Genomic DNA, 16,718 nt, shown 5'->3' on the forward strand with positions numbered 1-16,718 from the left:
GGCTTTATTGTTTGAGAGAAATATTCGGTGATCGACTAGGAATGCCTTGTCGATCACAGTTGGTATAGGCAAGTATAGGCATAGTACAGACAGACCGAGGGAAGGGAAACACAAACCATTTTCTCACTGGCCAATAGTGAGGTAGGAATAATGTCTGCCAGAGTATTATATTTGGCTCGGATCATAACCATGTACAACTGACAGGGGCAGTTCTTCACAACCATAGGCCAGAGACAACAGACCATAATAATCTGGCGGAGAGGAGGATCAGGGCGGCTGCTTCTCAGTGGCCATGAGAAAAGTACAGCTCAGGAGAACAGGACACTTCCAACTGGCAGACACAGCCCCATACCACACCCTACTGACACACACAGCTGAGAGAGAGAGAGCGCGAGAGAGAGGGATGGCAGGCGTTTGGCAGGGCAGATGCTGATTTCCAGTGGCTCCAGAAACATGAGTCAGCAGAGAGAAGATCCAAACACAGTGTACTCCCTGACCCCAGGACACACACACACACACACACACACACACACACCACTTTTACTACTACTACTACTACTTTACACAGACAGACACACGTACACTCTCTCTCCCTCACCTCTGTGTGTTGGTGGATGGGGAGTTCTTCAGTCTGTTGTGATGAATGGAGGGGGCTCCCAGCACCACAGAGCAGGGTGGGGTGATGAGCTGGTGGGGGCTGCCTGTGTGTGTGTGAGGGGCTTTCCCTCTGCCGTTCCCTCGGCCACCCGAACCTGGAATACTGTTCCCGATATTCCCAAGATTCCCCCGGCTGTCCTTGGCCTCCTCTCGTTCCTTCTTCCCTCGCTCTTTCTTGCTGAAGTGTGTCGCTGCCGTTCCTCCTGCTGTGGCAGGCCTTTCCTCCTGGACCTCCAACATGCTCTGTGTGTGTGTGTGTCTCAATAAGACTGTGTGTGTGTCAGAGAGAGTGTGTGTTTCTGTGTAAGGAAGAGAGTGGGTTTGTGCATGAAGTTTCCCCGAGGGGCTCTCACAGCCCTTGGGCACTCTGTGGAGAGAAGACAGAAGACAAATGTAAGGACACCTTTACAACAATTGTCATTGCCGTTACATGGTCATTGGTTATCACGTTTGAAAATAATTCTGTTGTGTATCATCCTCTCTGGTAGACGTAGTGGGAGTCCCTGAATGTGGTTGACTGGGGGAAACACACAATACAAATGGAAGCTCCACTGACTGAGCTCTCAATTATGACTGCCTGGATTCCTATTGACCACAGAGCCCACACCCGTTCTTACACTGTGTGCATACGTGCATGTGTGTGTGCGCGTGTTTGCGTATGCATTCTATGGATGCAGCAGTGTGTGTGTTTGCCTGTGAGTGCGTATGCATTCTGTTGCAGCAGTGTGTGTGTTTTATCCCCCTCTGGTAATGACATGAGAATCCACAGTGAGCAGCACAGTCAGATCACACTGTCATCCCGCAAATATTTAGGAACTCCTCCAAAACACTCATACTGTAACCGGCTCCAGCGATCCACTGGAGGGGGGGGCGAGAGAGAGAGCTGCTGGGACTGGAATTAACAGACAATCTCACTGTTAGCTGCTCCTACATGGGCTAACTATACACTACTGTACAGGGTTGTGTGTGTGTACAGCGAGAGACAACTCCATAGGGACAGAAAGACCGACAGTGCTTTCAGAAAGTATTCACACCATTTTACTTTTCCACATTTAGTTGTGTTACAGCTTGAATTCAATTGAGATTTTGTGTCACTGATCTACACACAAAAGCCCATAAAGTCAAAGGGACATTTTGTTTGCAGAAATGTGTTGAAATACTTTTTTTCTTTGAAATGTCTTGAGTCTATAAGTATTCAATCCATTTGTTATGGCAAGCCTAAATAAGCTCAAGAGTAAAAATGTGCTTAACATATTGTTGTGGTAATAGTGGTTAACATGATTTTTGAATGACTACCCCACACATACAGATGATTGTAAGGGCCCTCAATCGAGTAGTGAATTTCAAGCAAAAATTCAACCACAAATTCAATGCCTAGCAAAGATGAGCACCAATTGGTAGATGTGTAAAAAAAATTAAATACTTTTGAGCATGGTGAAGTTATTAATTACACTACGAATGGTGTATCAAAACACCCAGTCACCCTTCCTAACTCAGTTGCCAGAGAGGAAGGAAACTGATCAGGGATTTTACCATGAGGCCAATGGTGATTATGAAAGAAAGAAAGATAGAAAGATAGATAGATGAAAACTGAGGATGGATCAATATTGTAGTTACTTCACAATACTAACCTAAAATGACAAAGTGAAAAGAAAGCCTGTACAGAATACAAATATTTCAAAACATGCATCCTGCTTGCAACGAGGCACTTAAGTAATACTGCAAAAATGCAGCAAAGAAATTAACTTTTTGTCCTGAATACAAATCATTGTTTGAGGCAAATCCAAACCATCACTGAGTACCACTTCATATTTTCAAACATTGTGCTGTCTGCATCATGATATGGGTATGCTTGTCATCGGAAACGACTAGACAGTTTTTGGGGATAAAAAGAAACAGAATACAGCTATAAGCACAGGCAAAATCCTAGAGAAAAGCCTGGTTCACTCTGCTTTCCAACAGACACTGGGAGACGAATTCACCTTTCAGCAGGACAAAAACAATAACTTAAAACAAGGCTAAATCTACACTGGAGTCGCATACCAAGACGGCATTGAATGTTCCCGAGTGGCCTAGTTACAGTTTTGAAATCGGCTTGAAAATCTATGACAAGACTTAAAAATGGCTGTCTAGTGATGGTCAACTTGACAGAGCTTGAATAATTTTTTAAGAATAATGGGCAAATAATGTCTACTGAACAAAAATATAAAATGCAACATGTAAAGTGTTGGTCACATGTTTCATGAGCTGAAATAAAAGATCCCATAAATGTTCCATATGCAGAAAGAGCTTATTTCTCAAAACATTTTGTGCACAAATTTTTGTAACAAACCTGTTAGTGAGAATTTCTCCTTTGCCAAGATAATCCATCCACCTGACAGGTGTGGCATATCAAGATTATTAAACAGCATTATCATTATACAGGTGCACCTTGTGCTGGGGACAATAAAAGGCCACCCTAAAATGTGCAGATGTCCCAAGTTGTGGGAGCATGTAATCGACATGACTACAGGAATGTCCACCAGAGCTGTTGCCAGATAACTTCAAGTTCATTTCTCTACCATATGCCGCCTCAATGTCATTTTAGAGAATTTGGCAGTACGTCCAACCGGCCTCACAACCGCAGACCACGTGTAACCATGCCAGCCCAGGACCTCCACATCCGGCTTCTTCATCTGCGGAATGGTCCGAGACCCAGACAGCTGATATAACTGAGGAGTATCTATGTCTGTAATAAAGCACTTTAGTGGGGAAAAACTAAATCTGATTGGCCGGGCCTGGCTCCCAAGTGGGTGGGCCTATGGAATAAGTCAAGAGGTATGAATACTTTCTGAAGGCACTGTATACAGTGGCTTGCGAAAGTATTCACACCATTGGCAATTTTCCTATTTTGTTGCCTTACAACCTGGAATTAAAATGGATTTTGGGGGGGGGGGTTGTATCATTTGATTTACACAACATGCCTACCACTTTGAAGACGCAAAATATATTTTTTTTTATTGTGAAACAAATAAGAAATTAGACAGAAAAAACTACTTGAGCATGCATAACTATTCACCCTCCAAAGCTAATACTTTGTAGAGACACCATTTGCAGCAATTACAGCTACAAGTGTCTTGGGGCTTCTCTAGAAGCTCGGCACATCTAGCCACTGGGATTTTTGCCCATTCTTCAAGGCAAAACTGCTCCAGCTCCTTCAAGTTGGATGGGTTCCACTGGTGTAGAGCAATCTTTAAGTCTTACCACAGATTCTCAATTGGATTGAGGTCTGGGCTTTGACTAGGCCATTCCAAGACATTTAAATCTTTCCCCTTAAACCACTCGAGTGTAGCTTTAGCAGTATGCTTAGGGTCATTGTCCTGCTGGAAGGGGAACCTCAGTCCCAGTCTCAAATCTCTGGAAGGCAAACAGGTTTCCCTCAAGAATTTCCCTGTATTTAGCGCCATCCATCATTCCTTCAATTCAGACCAGTTTCCCCAGCCCCGCCGATGAAAAACATCCCCACAGCATGATGCTGCCACCACCATGCTTCATTGTGGGGATGGTGTTCTCGGGGTGATGAGGTGGTGGGTTTGTGCCAGACATAGCATTTTCCTTGGATGGCCAAAAAGCTAAATTTTAGTCTCATCTGACCAGAGTACCTTCTTCCGTATGTTTGGAGAGTCTACCACATGCCTTTTGGCGAACACCAAACGTGTTTGCTTATTTTTTTCTTTAAGCAATGGCTTTTTTCTGGCCACTCTTCCGTAATACCCAGCTCTGTGGAGTGTACGGCTTAAAGTGGTCCTATGGACAGATACGCCGATCTCCGCTGTGGATCTTTGCAGCTCCTTCAGGGTTACCTTTGGTCTCTTTGTTGCCTCTGATTAATGCCTTCCTTGCCTGGTCCATGAGTTTTGGTGGGCGGCCTTCTCTTGGCAGGTTTGTGGTGGTGCCATATTCCTTCCATTTTTTAATAATGGATTTAATGGTGCTCCGTGGGATGCTCAAAGTTTGGCATTTTTTTTGATAACCCAACCCTTCTCCACAACTTTGTCCCTGACCTGTTTGGAGAGCTCCTTGGTCTTCATGGTGCCGCTTGCTTGGTGGTGCTGCAGACTCTGGGGCCTTTCAGAACAGGTGTGTGTGTGTGTGTGTGTGTGTGTGTGATATCTCTCTCACACACACACACACACACACACACACACACACACTGAGATCATGTGACACTTAAAGTCCACCTGTGTGCAATCTAACTAATTATGTGACTTCTGAGGGTAATTGCTTGCACCAGATCTTATTTAGGGGCTTCATAGCAAAGGGGGTGAATACATATGCACGCACCACTTTCCCATAAAAAAAAAAAAAATTAAACAAATAATTTTTTTCATTTCACTTCACCAATTTGGACTATTTGGTGTATGCCCATTACATGGAATCCAAATAAAAATCAATTTAAATTACAGGTTGTAATGCAACAAAATAGGAAAAACGTCAAGGGGATAGATACTTTTGCAAGGCACTGTATGCTGAGGAAAACCTAGTGCATTTACAAAGAAATTAGTTCTGCCTGAGCCTTAGAATAGCAAAACCACTCTGTCTTTCCTGTTGTTGCTAGATATACTCACATCAGTCTTAAATACACACACACACACACACACACACAGCAGGAACTGTCAATCACCCTCTCCCTCCAATCACACACTAACGAGACGCTAATTGGGCCGCTTGCTGACATTCCTATCACACAGAACAAACATGCAGCACCCACCACACACACAAGCAACCACTAAAGCCTTGTTCACACTGGCAGTTTGAAGTGACTCAAATACATTTTTTTTTGCATATCTGATTAGAATCTGTTATTCTTCCTGCCAAAAAGCACATGTAATCGGATATTTCAAGCCACAAATCTGATTATTGGCCATGCGGCTTGTGTCTAAACGGTTAAATCGGATTTGTTTTTTAGACTGATATTTGGCATATTTAGTTGTGTTTATATTTTTGTTGAATATAAGCATGCATACGTACATACAGAACAAAAATATAAACAATACATGTAAAGTATTAGTCCTATGTTTCATGATCTGAAATAAAAGATCCCAGAAATATTTCATACACACAAATAGCTTATTTCTCTCAAATGTAGTGACCAAAACATGCACAATGGGTTACATGTTTAGTGAGTATGCAGGCCATGGAAAATGTGGGACATTTTCAGCTTCCAGAAATTGTGCACAGATCCTTGCGAAAAGGGGCTGTGCAATATATTCTGAAACATGAGGTAATGGTGGCAGATGAATGGCACGACAATGGGCCTCAGGATCTCGTCACGGAATCTCTGTGCATTCAAATTGCCATTGATAAAATCCAATTTGTCCGTAGTTTGTAGCTTATGACTGCTCATACCATAACCCCACAGCAACATGGGGCACTTTGTTCACAACGTTGACATCAGCAAACCGCTCGCCCACACGACGCCATCTGCCCGGTACAGTTGAAACCGGAATTAATCCGTGAAGATGACACTTCTTCAGCATGCCAGAGGCCATCGAAGGTGAGCATTTGTCCACTGAAGTCGGTTACGACGTCAAACTGCAGTCAAAATCCTGGCGAGGATGACGAGCACGCAGATGAGCTTCCCTGAGAAGGTTTCTGGCAGTTTTGCAAAAATTCTTCATTTGTGCAAACCCACTGATTCATCAACTGTCTGGTCTCAGATGATCCCGCAGGTGAAGAAGCCGGATGTGGAGGTCCTGGGGTGGCGTGGTTACGTGTAGTCTGCAGTTGTGGTGCCGGTAGACGTACTGCAAAATTCTCTAAAACGACATTGGAGGTGGCTTATGGTAGAGAAATTAACATTAAATTATCTGGCAACAGCTCTGGTGGACATTCATGTCGTCAGCGTTCCAATTGCATGCTCCCTCAAAACTTGAGACATCTGTGGCATTGTGTTGTGTGACAAACTTTCACATCTTAGAGTGGCCTTTTATTGTCCCCAGCACAAGGAAGCACCAGTGTAATGATCATGCTGTTTAATCAGCTTCTTGATATGCCACACCTGTCAATTGGATGGATTATCTTGGCAAAGGAGAAATGCTCACAAACAGAGATGTAAACAAATTTGTGCCCAACTTTTGAGAGAAATAAGCTTTTTGTGCTCACAGAAAATGTCTAGGACCTTTTATTTCAGCTCATGAAACATGGGACCAACACTTTACATGTTGTGTTTATATTTTAGTATGTAGAGATAGATATACAGTATATCTATATACACACCCACAAAGAGCAGCCCCAGCAAAACAAACACGTATACGGTAACGGTTAATCGGAGAGGTTCCTCTCCCTCTATTAAACTAGCTGATCAGTTAAACAACAAATGTGCTTCTTCAGTAAAGAGCCGCTGATATAAAGAGTGATTTCCACATTTAAAAAGAGGCAACTTAATTAGGTTGGGTTTTGAAGTGCGGGTGTTTTTTGTTTTTTTACACGCCTTGCGCACAATCACACACTACCCTCTCTTAGCCCCGCTGGCTGTAAAAGGCCTGCAGATGTTTCAGCCTCATTTACGCAAATCCAATATCGCAGCTCAGCCACAACAGAGCAGTCGCGCGCTCTCTCTCCCTCTAAATCATTTTAAACACTATTTGTTTACACTCTCCCTTGCAAGACCATGATGCACACACACACACAGCTAAACCTGGATAACCACTGGAACGGCATCCTAGACACACCAGACTTGCACAATGAAAACATATTTACATGTAGCATCTGTCAACCTAGCCTGGATTTCATACAATGCAATAGCACCCCACACACTCCAATTTCAACTGTCAGTACACACACAAGACAATAAAGACAGAAAATACCTTTGACAGACAGAACACAGGCGATAGTAGAGGGAACATTCATCTGTACACTATGCAGCTCCCAGTTCATTTCACTGAGTGTTCTAGTCCTTCCAACCAACATGTTTGAGACAGGGGGATGCCTTCCTCTTCCTGCTCTGATTGGCTGACAGCTGACACCTGGGATCTCACCTGTTCAGGTGACTTCCTGTACCCGGTGCCAGACAGACAACACGCCCGGGAGATAACACACACGGAACGCACAGAATTCTTGGAGCTCAGGGTAACGGCTAAATATAGCGCTGTGACGCCAAGGGAGAGGTTTGTGACATACAGGTAACTGCCAAAATAATGGAAACACTTGAGTAAATGAGGGATACAAAGTATATTGCAAAGCAGGTTCTTCCACACAGGTGTGGTTCCTGGGTTAATTAAGCAATTAACATCCCATCATGCTTAGGGTCAAGTATAAACATGGTTAGTGCTATCAGGACCATTGGGAAGTCCCTAACCTTAACCATTTCAATGGGGTAGGGGATGTCCCAAGGATCCCAGATAGCACGTACCGAATAAAAATGCTGGGTAGGCCATTATTTTAGCTACCATGGATTTGCCCACATAATAATACAATGCCCCCCATCCACAGGGGAAAGGGTGGTCACAATGTTATCATGCTCATCAAACCAATGTAAACCATATGCCATGGCCTTCTCAGTCACCAGATCTCAACCCAATTGAACACTTTTGGGAGATTCTGAGACAGCCTTTTCCACCACCATCAACAAAGCACCAAATGATGGAATTTCTTGTGGAAGAATGGTGTCACATCCCTCCAATAGAGTTTCAGACACTTGTAGAATCTATGCTGAGGTGCATTGAAGCTGTTCTGGCTTGTGGTGGCCCAACACCCTATTAAGACCCTTTATTTTGGCAGTTACCTGTACATACACAAACACATTCATACGCACACACACAGTTATGAGTGAGCTCTTGTTCCTTATGAATGTGAGCCATGTCAAATGTTTACAGTGAACTCTTCGACTGTTCCGCATACTTAACTCACACATTATCATCGGCTTTAGCGCACACACACACACACACACGTCTTTCTCTCTCTCCCTGTCTCTATCGCTTTACCCATATATGTGCCTGTCTCTAACCATATTAAACTCAACAGATCTAACTAGTAATGGCCTCTTATAAAGAAAGACTTGCTGTAGTGATGCCCACCGGCATCCAGGGCCCTCACTCTCCTCCCCACTGTTACGCTGTAATGTCATGTTTAGGACATGACTATGATCACATCACTCACCATGTCCATCATTGTCATGATATAGATGTGGCCATCCCTGCACCGGGAAGAGAAACGTGTGTTACTCCAAAACCTGCAGGCAGAAGAGACGGAAAAGGTTACACGAGACACACAGCTGACTCACGACTGACACATCTGCTGTCTGGGCCTGGGCACGGTGCCATGTGTGTGTGTCGGCCAAGCGGGCAGCAGGACTGGCACTCAGCAGCTCTTCTGCTGCTCTGATCTCTGGCTCACACACTTCATCACACATTATCCCTCTCTACCTCACTCACACCCCTCTCTGTTTCTGTTTGAGGGTGTAATATAATTAGTAACATATGATAATACAAAGCACACACTAAGATACAGCAACTCACACACCATCACTTTCCTTAACACACAGTTATATCCATCTCAAATACTGGTATATACACACACACACACACACACACACACACACACACACAAACAGCACAGAAGTTGATAACAGACTGAAGTATAATCCTTAACATTCTTTGTATATTCATGGAGTAGGTACTATAGGTGTAGAGATATTGATTTGATGCTTCCGACTGCAACTCCAGTGCTTTCAACACACTAGCTCCTGTCTCCCCCCCCCCCTTTCCCCTCCCTCAGCCATGTTCTCCTTCCATCCCTCAGGTCGCTCCCACACTCCGGCCACATTCCTCCATAGCTCATGCCGTGAGGACTCCCTGCGGCTCAAAGCATTGTGGGAAATCCCAACAGTCGAAGGGAGCCTTCGGAGGCCCTGTGCCCCACAGAGACAGACAGAGGGAACACACACTCCTCTCTACTCCCAAGGAACTGGGTAGGCCTGGTTAAATGTTGGCGACATTGATATAGCGCAATGCAAATATTTAAATATAGCCATTTGATGTGCAAAAACAACTAAATGAAATGTGTTGGTGCGTTACACACATATAAACATTCCAGTCTATCATGTAAACATTTATGATGGTTTGTCGTACAGCTGGATATGGTGATGTTAAATTTATGTGGTCCACTTCTATACTGTACACCTCCCCTCCACCCAATCCTTTTCTGGTGAGCAGCAGGAGCATGTAGTAACGCCTGAAAGAGAGACCATGTAATTGATTAGTGATCCTGGGGAATGGGAGGCGCATGGGGACAGAGAGCAGATTTAGCTGAGCTCAGAAACAGAACATGCAATGTGGCCTGTCTGGCTGGTGTCTCACACACATTACATACACATCTCCAATAAGGTCCTACTGACCAAACGTATACAATAAATGGTGTAGAGGTCATATTTGTGCAAGTAATTATTATCTTTGATGATCACAAATTCACACACACAACCTTCTCTCCTCTAGGCCAACATTAGCACTGTGGAGAGAACATGAGTCAGGGTCTGTCCCTGTTTCATTCCCATGGGATTTTAAAACTTCTGGCAAAGACCTGCCCAATTAAATGTACAGGCAGACACAGAACTACACACACACAGCATTCGGAAAGTATTCAGACCCCTTGACCTTTTCCAAAAAGAAATACGTTTCAGCCTCATTCTAAAATTTATTAAATTGTTTTTTTCCCCCCCTCATCAATCTACACAATACCCATAATGACAAAGCAAAAACAGGTTTTTAGAAATGTTTGCAAATGTATTATAAATAAGATACTGAAACATCACATTTACATAAGTATTCAGACCCTTTACTCAGCACTTTGTTGAAGCACCTTTGGCAGGGATTACAGCCTCCAGTCTTCTTGGGTATGACGCTACAAGCTTGGCACACCTGTATTTGGGGAGTTTCTCCCATTCTTCTCTGCAGATCATCTCAAGCTCTGTCAGGTTGGATGAGGAGTGTTGCTGCACAGCTACTTTCAGGTCTCTCCAGAGATGTTCGATGGGGTTCAAGTCCTGGCTCTGGCTGGGCCACTTAAGAACATTGAGACTTGTCTCAAAGCCTTAGGGCTGTTGTCCTGTTGGAAGGTGAACCTTCACCGCAGTCTGAGATCCTGAGCACTCTGGAGCAGGTTTTCATCAAGGATCTCTCTGTACTTTGCTCCCTTCATCTTTCCCCTCGATCCTGACAAGTCTCCCAGTACCTGCCGCTGAATAACATCCCCAAAGCATGATGCTGCCACCACCATGCTTCACACCATAGGGATGGTGCCAGGTTCCTCCAGATGTGAAGCTTGGCATTATGGCCAAAGAGTTCAATCTTGGTTTCATCAGATGAGAGAATCTTGTTTCTCATGGTCTGAAAGTCCTTTACGTCCCTTTTGGCAAACTTCAAGCGGGCTGTCATGTGCCTTTTACTGAGGAGTGGCTTCCTTCTGGCCACTCTACCATAAAGGCCTGATTGGTAGAGTGCTGCAGAGATGGTTGTCCTTCTGGAAGGTTCTCCCATCTCCACAGAGGAACACTGGAGCTCTGTCAGAGTGACCATCAGGTTCTTGGTCACCTCCCTGACCAAGGCCCTTCTCCCCCTGATTGCTCAGTTTGGTCCGGGCGATCAGCTATAGGAAGTCTTGGTGGTTCCAAACTTCTTCCATTTAAGAATGATGGAGGCCACCATTTTCTTGGGGACCTTCAATGCTGCAGAAATGTTTTGGTACCCTTCCCCAGATCTGTGCCTTGACACAATCCTGTCTCGGAGCTCTACGGACAATTCCTTCAACCTCATGGCTTGGTTTTTGCTCTGACATGCACTGTCAACTGTGGGGCCGTATATAGGCAGGTGTGTGACTTTCCAAATTATGTCCAATCAATTGAATTTACCACAGGTGGACACCAATCAAGTTGTAGAAACATCAAGGATGATCAATGGAAACAGGATGCACCTGGGCGCAATTTCGAGTCTCATAGCAAAGGGTCTGAATACTTATCTAAATAAGGTATTTCTGTTTTTTATTTTGAATACATTTGCAAAAATGTCTTAAGCTGTTTTCGCTTTGTCTTTATGGGGTATTGTGTGTGTATAGTGATGAGGGAAAAAAATGTTTTAATCCATTTTAGAATAAGGCTGTAACGTAACAAAATGTGGAAAAAAGTCAAGGGGTCTGAATACTTTCCGAATGCACTGAGAGAGAGAGAGGAGGGGAGGGAGAGAGAAGAGAGGGGAGAGAGAGGAGGGGAGGGAGAGAAGGAGGGAGAGAGAGGAGGGGAGGGAGAGAAGAGAAGGGAGAGAGAGAGAAGAGAGGGGAGAGAAAGACGGGTTAGCCTACAACGTCACAAAAATGATGCACATGGATGTGGCTAGAAGCGTTGCTATGATTCTGAACGGTCAGATAGCTACGGCACGAGGCCTTGAGGTGACGAGGCCCTGTGGGGAATCGTAGGTGGATTGTTTCAGCTCGTTGTATCTTGTTATTGATACCATGTCTTGTTATGAGGTGTTTTGACAGATTTAAAAAATATATCATGTAGATGTAAGCCCAAGGAAGAATTGCATTGTTATTGATTACTGCATTGTTGGGTTTAGCGCTTGCAAGAAAACCATTTCACTCTACTTATGTATGTGACATTAGAACTTGAAGACCCCAGGAAGACCTCATCTTTCAAGCTGAAGCACATGATGCATCTCTCCCTCTCTCTAAACACACATTTCTCTCCTAATGTTTGACCCCAAGATTTTTACTTGAAAAGCCACGAAGTAAACAAAATAGGAAACATTAGGCCAATTCACTCAGGAGAAGAAAAAACAATTGTCCTTAATACATCTGTATCCATTTCATCATGTCGTCTTCCTTGCTGTGGTTTTTGGTTAACACTGTGGATTAGATGACAGTGTGGATAGTTTTCTCAGGCAGAAAGCTTTGACCCTCCAGTGTCCTCAGTATGTACAGATCACAGATAGTGCTGCCCGCCCAAAACAATCCAGCCCAGAGTCATCCCTACTCACGGCCTTGAATGTTCAACAGGCATTGAAGCAGGCAAAGGTAGTATGTGTGTGTGTGTGAGACAGACAGAAACAGACAGACTATAGTGATTGATAGGTTACCTCGGTTGGTCCCCAGCCCCCTCAGCAGGGCCTCATATGGAAATACAGCCCGAGGGTCCTCAGAGCCACAACCTTTGAACCCTGACTCCTCCCACTCAGACAAAGACAGGCTGAAGGCAGGAGTTGATCCTTGCTCTGTCACTGGCAACACCCTCACAGGTCACTGCAGCCAAACACACACCTAAGAGAGACAAAGTTTTACTCAACATCCAATAATTTTGACTTCTGTTGCAAAAATACTTGTAACACTGCCAGGAGCGATACAACAGCAGCAATTACTCAAATGTAAACTAGTTCAGCCCCTCTTCAGTAGAATACATTATGTCTAGGAACTAGTTATCCCTCTCTAGAACTAGCCTAGTTCAATGATTAAATGGTCTCCAGCCACAGTCCTGGAGAGATACAGGGTGTTCAGAATTTTCTTCCAGACCAGAATTATTACAACTTCACAAATCAACTTATCAGTAATAGTGTATTAGTTGATTCAGATGTGTTAATGTTGGGCTGGAACAAAATAAGCACTATCCAGGGCCAGGGTTGGTGGGGAATACTGGATTAGTAGAGAAACGACTTCAGTCCAGAAGGGACAGATTAGGGTTCAGAGTAAGCAGGTGTGTGGACTCTAGCCAATCAATAATATGAATTGATCAATGACGTGCCTGGGAGAAACAAACCAGAACCCTTGACACACACACAGTCATGCAATGCCACTTAATCATATGTCTGGCCTTGGTTAGTTTAAATATCTGGCATCCTGAGTGACATCACTTGATTTCAAATGTCCCAATTGCAGAATAGACTATACAAGAGGCTACAACTAGATAGAGTAATGTAGAGCTGGCACTGTAGTAATGCGGTAAACTAGCTACAGTTATAGCCATAAATACACCGTAAAAAAAAATATAATTGTAGGCCTAGGTTGCAAACGAGTGAAAAACTCCTGAAACAAACGAAATAAGTGACCCCATGAAATCTCAGCGTCTCACTGGCTAACGTTTGGCGTCCTCAGTATTTCAGGGCGCTCCAAACTCCAACTTTTTCCTCCTAAAATAAGTTGTTCCTGTTTCGCCCAAGAACTGGGGGAAGGGAATACTACAGCTCTCTCACACTGCCCCGGCCAGCGCAAACAAAGTCGGCCCCGAGAGGGGGGCTCTCACTGCGGTTGCCACTCGCCACAACCCTGCTTGTCCAAATCAGCGCCCACAGACAGACAATACTTAAAAAAAGATAAACATTTTAAGCTTTGTCTAATAGAAAAATACAGCCACTCCCACGACATGCAGTGTTACATTTTCAACTTCAGTACAGTAACAATGTAGAATGTTATCGTCACCGAATTCGCTTGGTCTCAATACCACGTAGGATAGGTTCTCTGTGTGGATAGCCTAATAGGGTAGGCTACTAAGGATAGGCTAGGCTATACGTTTGTTAGGCCTATAGTGGACCTACAATAGCCTACGCCTTTTTCAAGCAAATATAAATTGTGTTGTATATTGCTTGCGCCGAATTGTATTGAAGACTGTGGCACATGCATGCTGCACCGTAGGCTATTTTCATTTTCGCGAGGCAAGATTGGTACTCCGGTAAAGCGTAAAAAGCCATATTCCTCCGCGCGTAATATCATATCCTGTCAACGTTGTGTGGAATAATCCGCTGTAATCACGAGAAGAAAAAAAAAATCACCGTTGATGAGAAGAAACGATATTTCCTTGTCAGACCGGGTACGCTGGGTTTTGTGGCCATCCTTCGGGGACAGAGGTAGGTAGAGCGGATACTGGACTGAGATGTCCCCGGGAGGAGGACCCCCGTGTTGCCTTGCCAGGAGGTGAGCGGCCACAGCGACACTTTCTCCGAAAACTCACCTGGAATAACTCATCGGTCTTGCTTCGCTTAGTAGGCTACGTTCTATAGCCTAATTGTAGTGATGAAATAGCTACATTATTCGACCAACGTTATAAACAGAAATGTCTCCCCCCCTTCGCCGTAGCTTCCAGCGGTCCTACTACATTATATCCATAACCAAGATTTCCTGCTGTCTCCCCCGCCCGTCCCAGCGTGTTGGTTTAGTCCGAATTCTATGTAGCAATTCTAGGTCAGGTCTGTGTGCCATTGAGAATGTAACTGTCGGGGAAGGGGACAAGATGCCGTCTCAAGACAGAAAACGGGCAAGTAGGCTTTTGAAAATTAGAATATTCAACTGGTTTGAGGTGAAACCCATTAAACTGTGTGTACGTAGGCTACACATATATTATACCATTACCTGCACAATAAAACACACAGCATTCACCGCAGACTGTATGTAGCCTTTTGAGTCTATCTTCATTAAGAATCTACTTCAACCAAACTCCCTTGTCTCCCTTCTTTCTCCTCCTTTCCTGCAATGTCTTTTCATTTGAATCCTACACTCGGTTGAATCCTACTCACAGAATCCTACACACAGTAGACACATTGATTCAATTATTAACATGTCAAAAAGTCTGACACAGAGAGGGAAGGTGATATTAAGAAAAGAGTGACTTATAAAATATGCCTATACCAAAAGAGTGACTTATAAAATGTGCCTATATGAAAAGAGTGACTTATAACATATGTTTATACCAAAAGAGTGAAGAAGAACATAAGGGTACATTTCTCCATAATACATAGCCTGCACACAGACACACACACACACCAACAAGATGTCATAGTTTCCCTTCTAAATGTTACATTTTATGGATGAATGACACACACATACACTCAACCGTGCACAAACACACCAATTGATTCAAATCCCAGTTGTTATAATTAAACATTTGGATTACATTTGAAATGTACTGTATCTTGATTAAATATTGAAGAGGACCACTCTCAGATTGCTTGTGCTTAATGTTTCTCTTCTCCTATGAGGCCCCCGACATTCCCCTGCCCCCTCTCTTTCTTAGTGTGTGTGTGTGGGTTCTGATGGACCAGATGATGATTGTTGTGTAGAAAAGTGAGGTAATAATACTTGCATTTTTACCCATGAGGCTATGGCAGAGATTATTCCTGAATGACTATCTCCACTTAATTATCATCCTGTGTGTGTGTGTGCATAACATAGTACTTGTCACGTGCAAGACAAACCCTTATCACATAATACCATTGCAATAACATTGCATCAACCTAACCACATCCACCAAACCATTCAACAGCTGTTGTACTGTGAGAGTGACAGGGGAGAGTTGTCCTAACACCCATTATTCTCTACCAGCAATCAGACAGACAGAGCGAGAAGAAAATCCCACAATATAAAAAGTGGGACAATGCTTTTGTTCATCTGAAGTGCTTTTCACTGATTGGAACGATTAAAAATGATGCTTTGGTTCGTTCCACCTATTACATTTGTATGAAATCAAATAACAAATTTGACAGATCAATGTGTTTTTTTAAAATGCAATGACCGCATCTAAATCACTTTCACCAGCTCAAGGCATGCACATTGAATAGCAGTGGGGGCAATGTAGCAGCAACAGCCTATTAGAAGAGTTGGAGGTGTGGCTTTCAGTTTGTTCTTTTTGCCCAATCATGAGAGTGAATGTCATTCCAATTAATGTGGTCTATTGTAGTCATTATTCAAACTAATTCTTGTACACTGTCAGCATCTGTAAGGATACACGTGCATGTGATATGTTATATCCTGCCTGTTTGGCCCTGTCCGGGGGTATCATCGGATGGGGCCACAGTGTCTTCTGATCCCTCCTGTCTCAGCCTCCAGTATTTATGCTGCAGTAGTTTATGTGTCGGGGGGCTAGGGTCAGTCTGTTACATCTGGAGTATTTCTCTTGTCTTATCCGGTGTCCTGTGTGTATTTAAATATGCTCTCTCTAATTCTCTCTTTCTCTCTGTCTGTCTTTCTCTCGGAGGACCTGAGCCCTAGGACCATGCCTCAGGACTACCTGGTATGATGACTCCTTGCTGTCCCCAGTCCACCTGGCC

General features: G+C 43.9%; 1 protein-coding gene across 1 annotated transcript in view; it reads right to left on the reverse strand.

Moving 5' to 3' along the window:
• LOC106582113 (B-cell CLL/lymphoma 9 protein) overlaps nt 1-14,788 on the reverse strand; it is a 44,695-nt gene extending 29,907 nt beyond the window's left edge. The window contains 5 exon segments of the mRNA XM_014164866.2: nt 599-1,024; nt 8,797-8,869; nt 9,768-9,870; nt 12,765-12,945; nt 14,448-14,788. Coding sequence (XP_014020341.2) covers nt 599-897 — 299 coding nt within the window. The 5' untranslated portion in view covers nt 898-1,024; nt 8,797-8,869; nt 9,768-9,870; nt 12,765-12,945; nt 14,448-14,788.
• Nucleotides 14,789-16,718: the final 1,930 nt, after the last annotated feature.

This window comes from Salmo salar, chromosome ssa21 (assembly GCF_905237065.1).
Source record: "Salmo salar chromosome ssa21, Ssal_v3.1, whole genome shotgun sequence".
Taxonomy (NCBI): domain Eukaryota; kingdom Metazoa; phylum Chordata; class Actinopteri; order Salmoniformes; family Salmonidae; genus Salmo; species Salmo salar.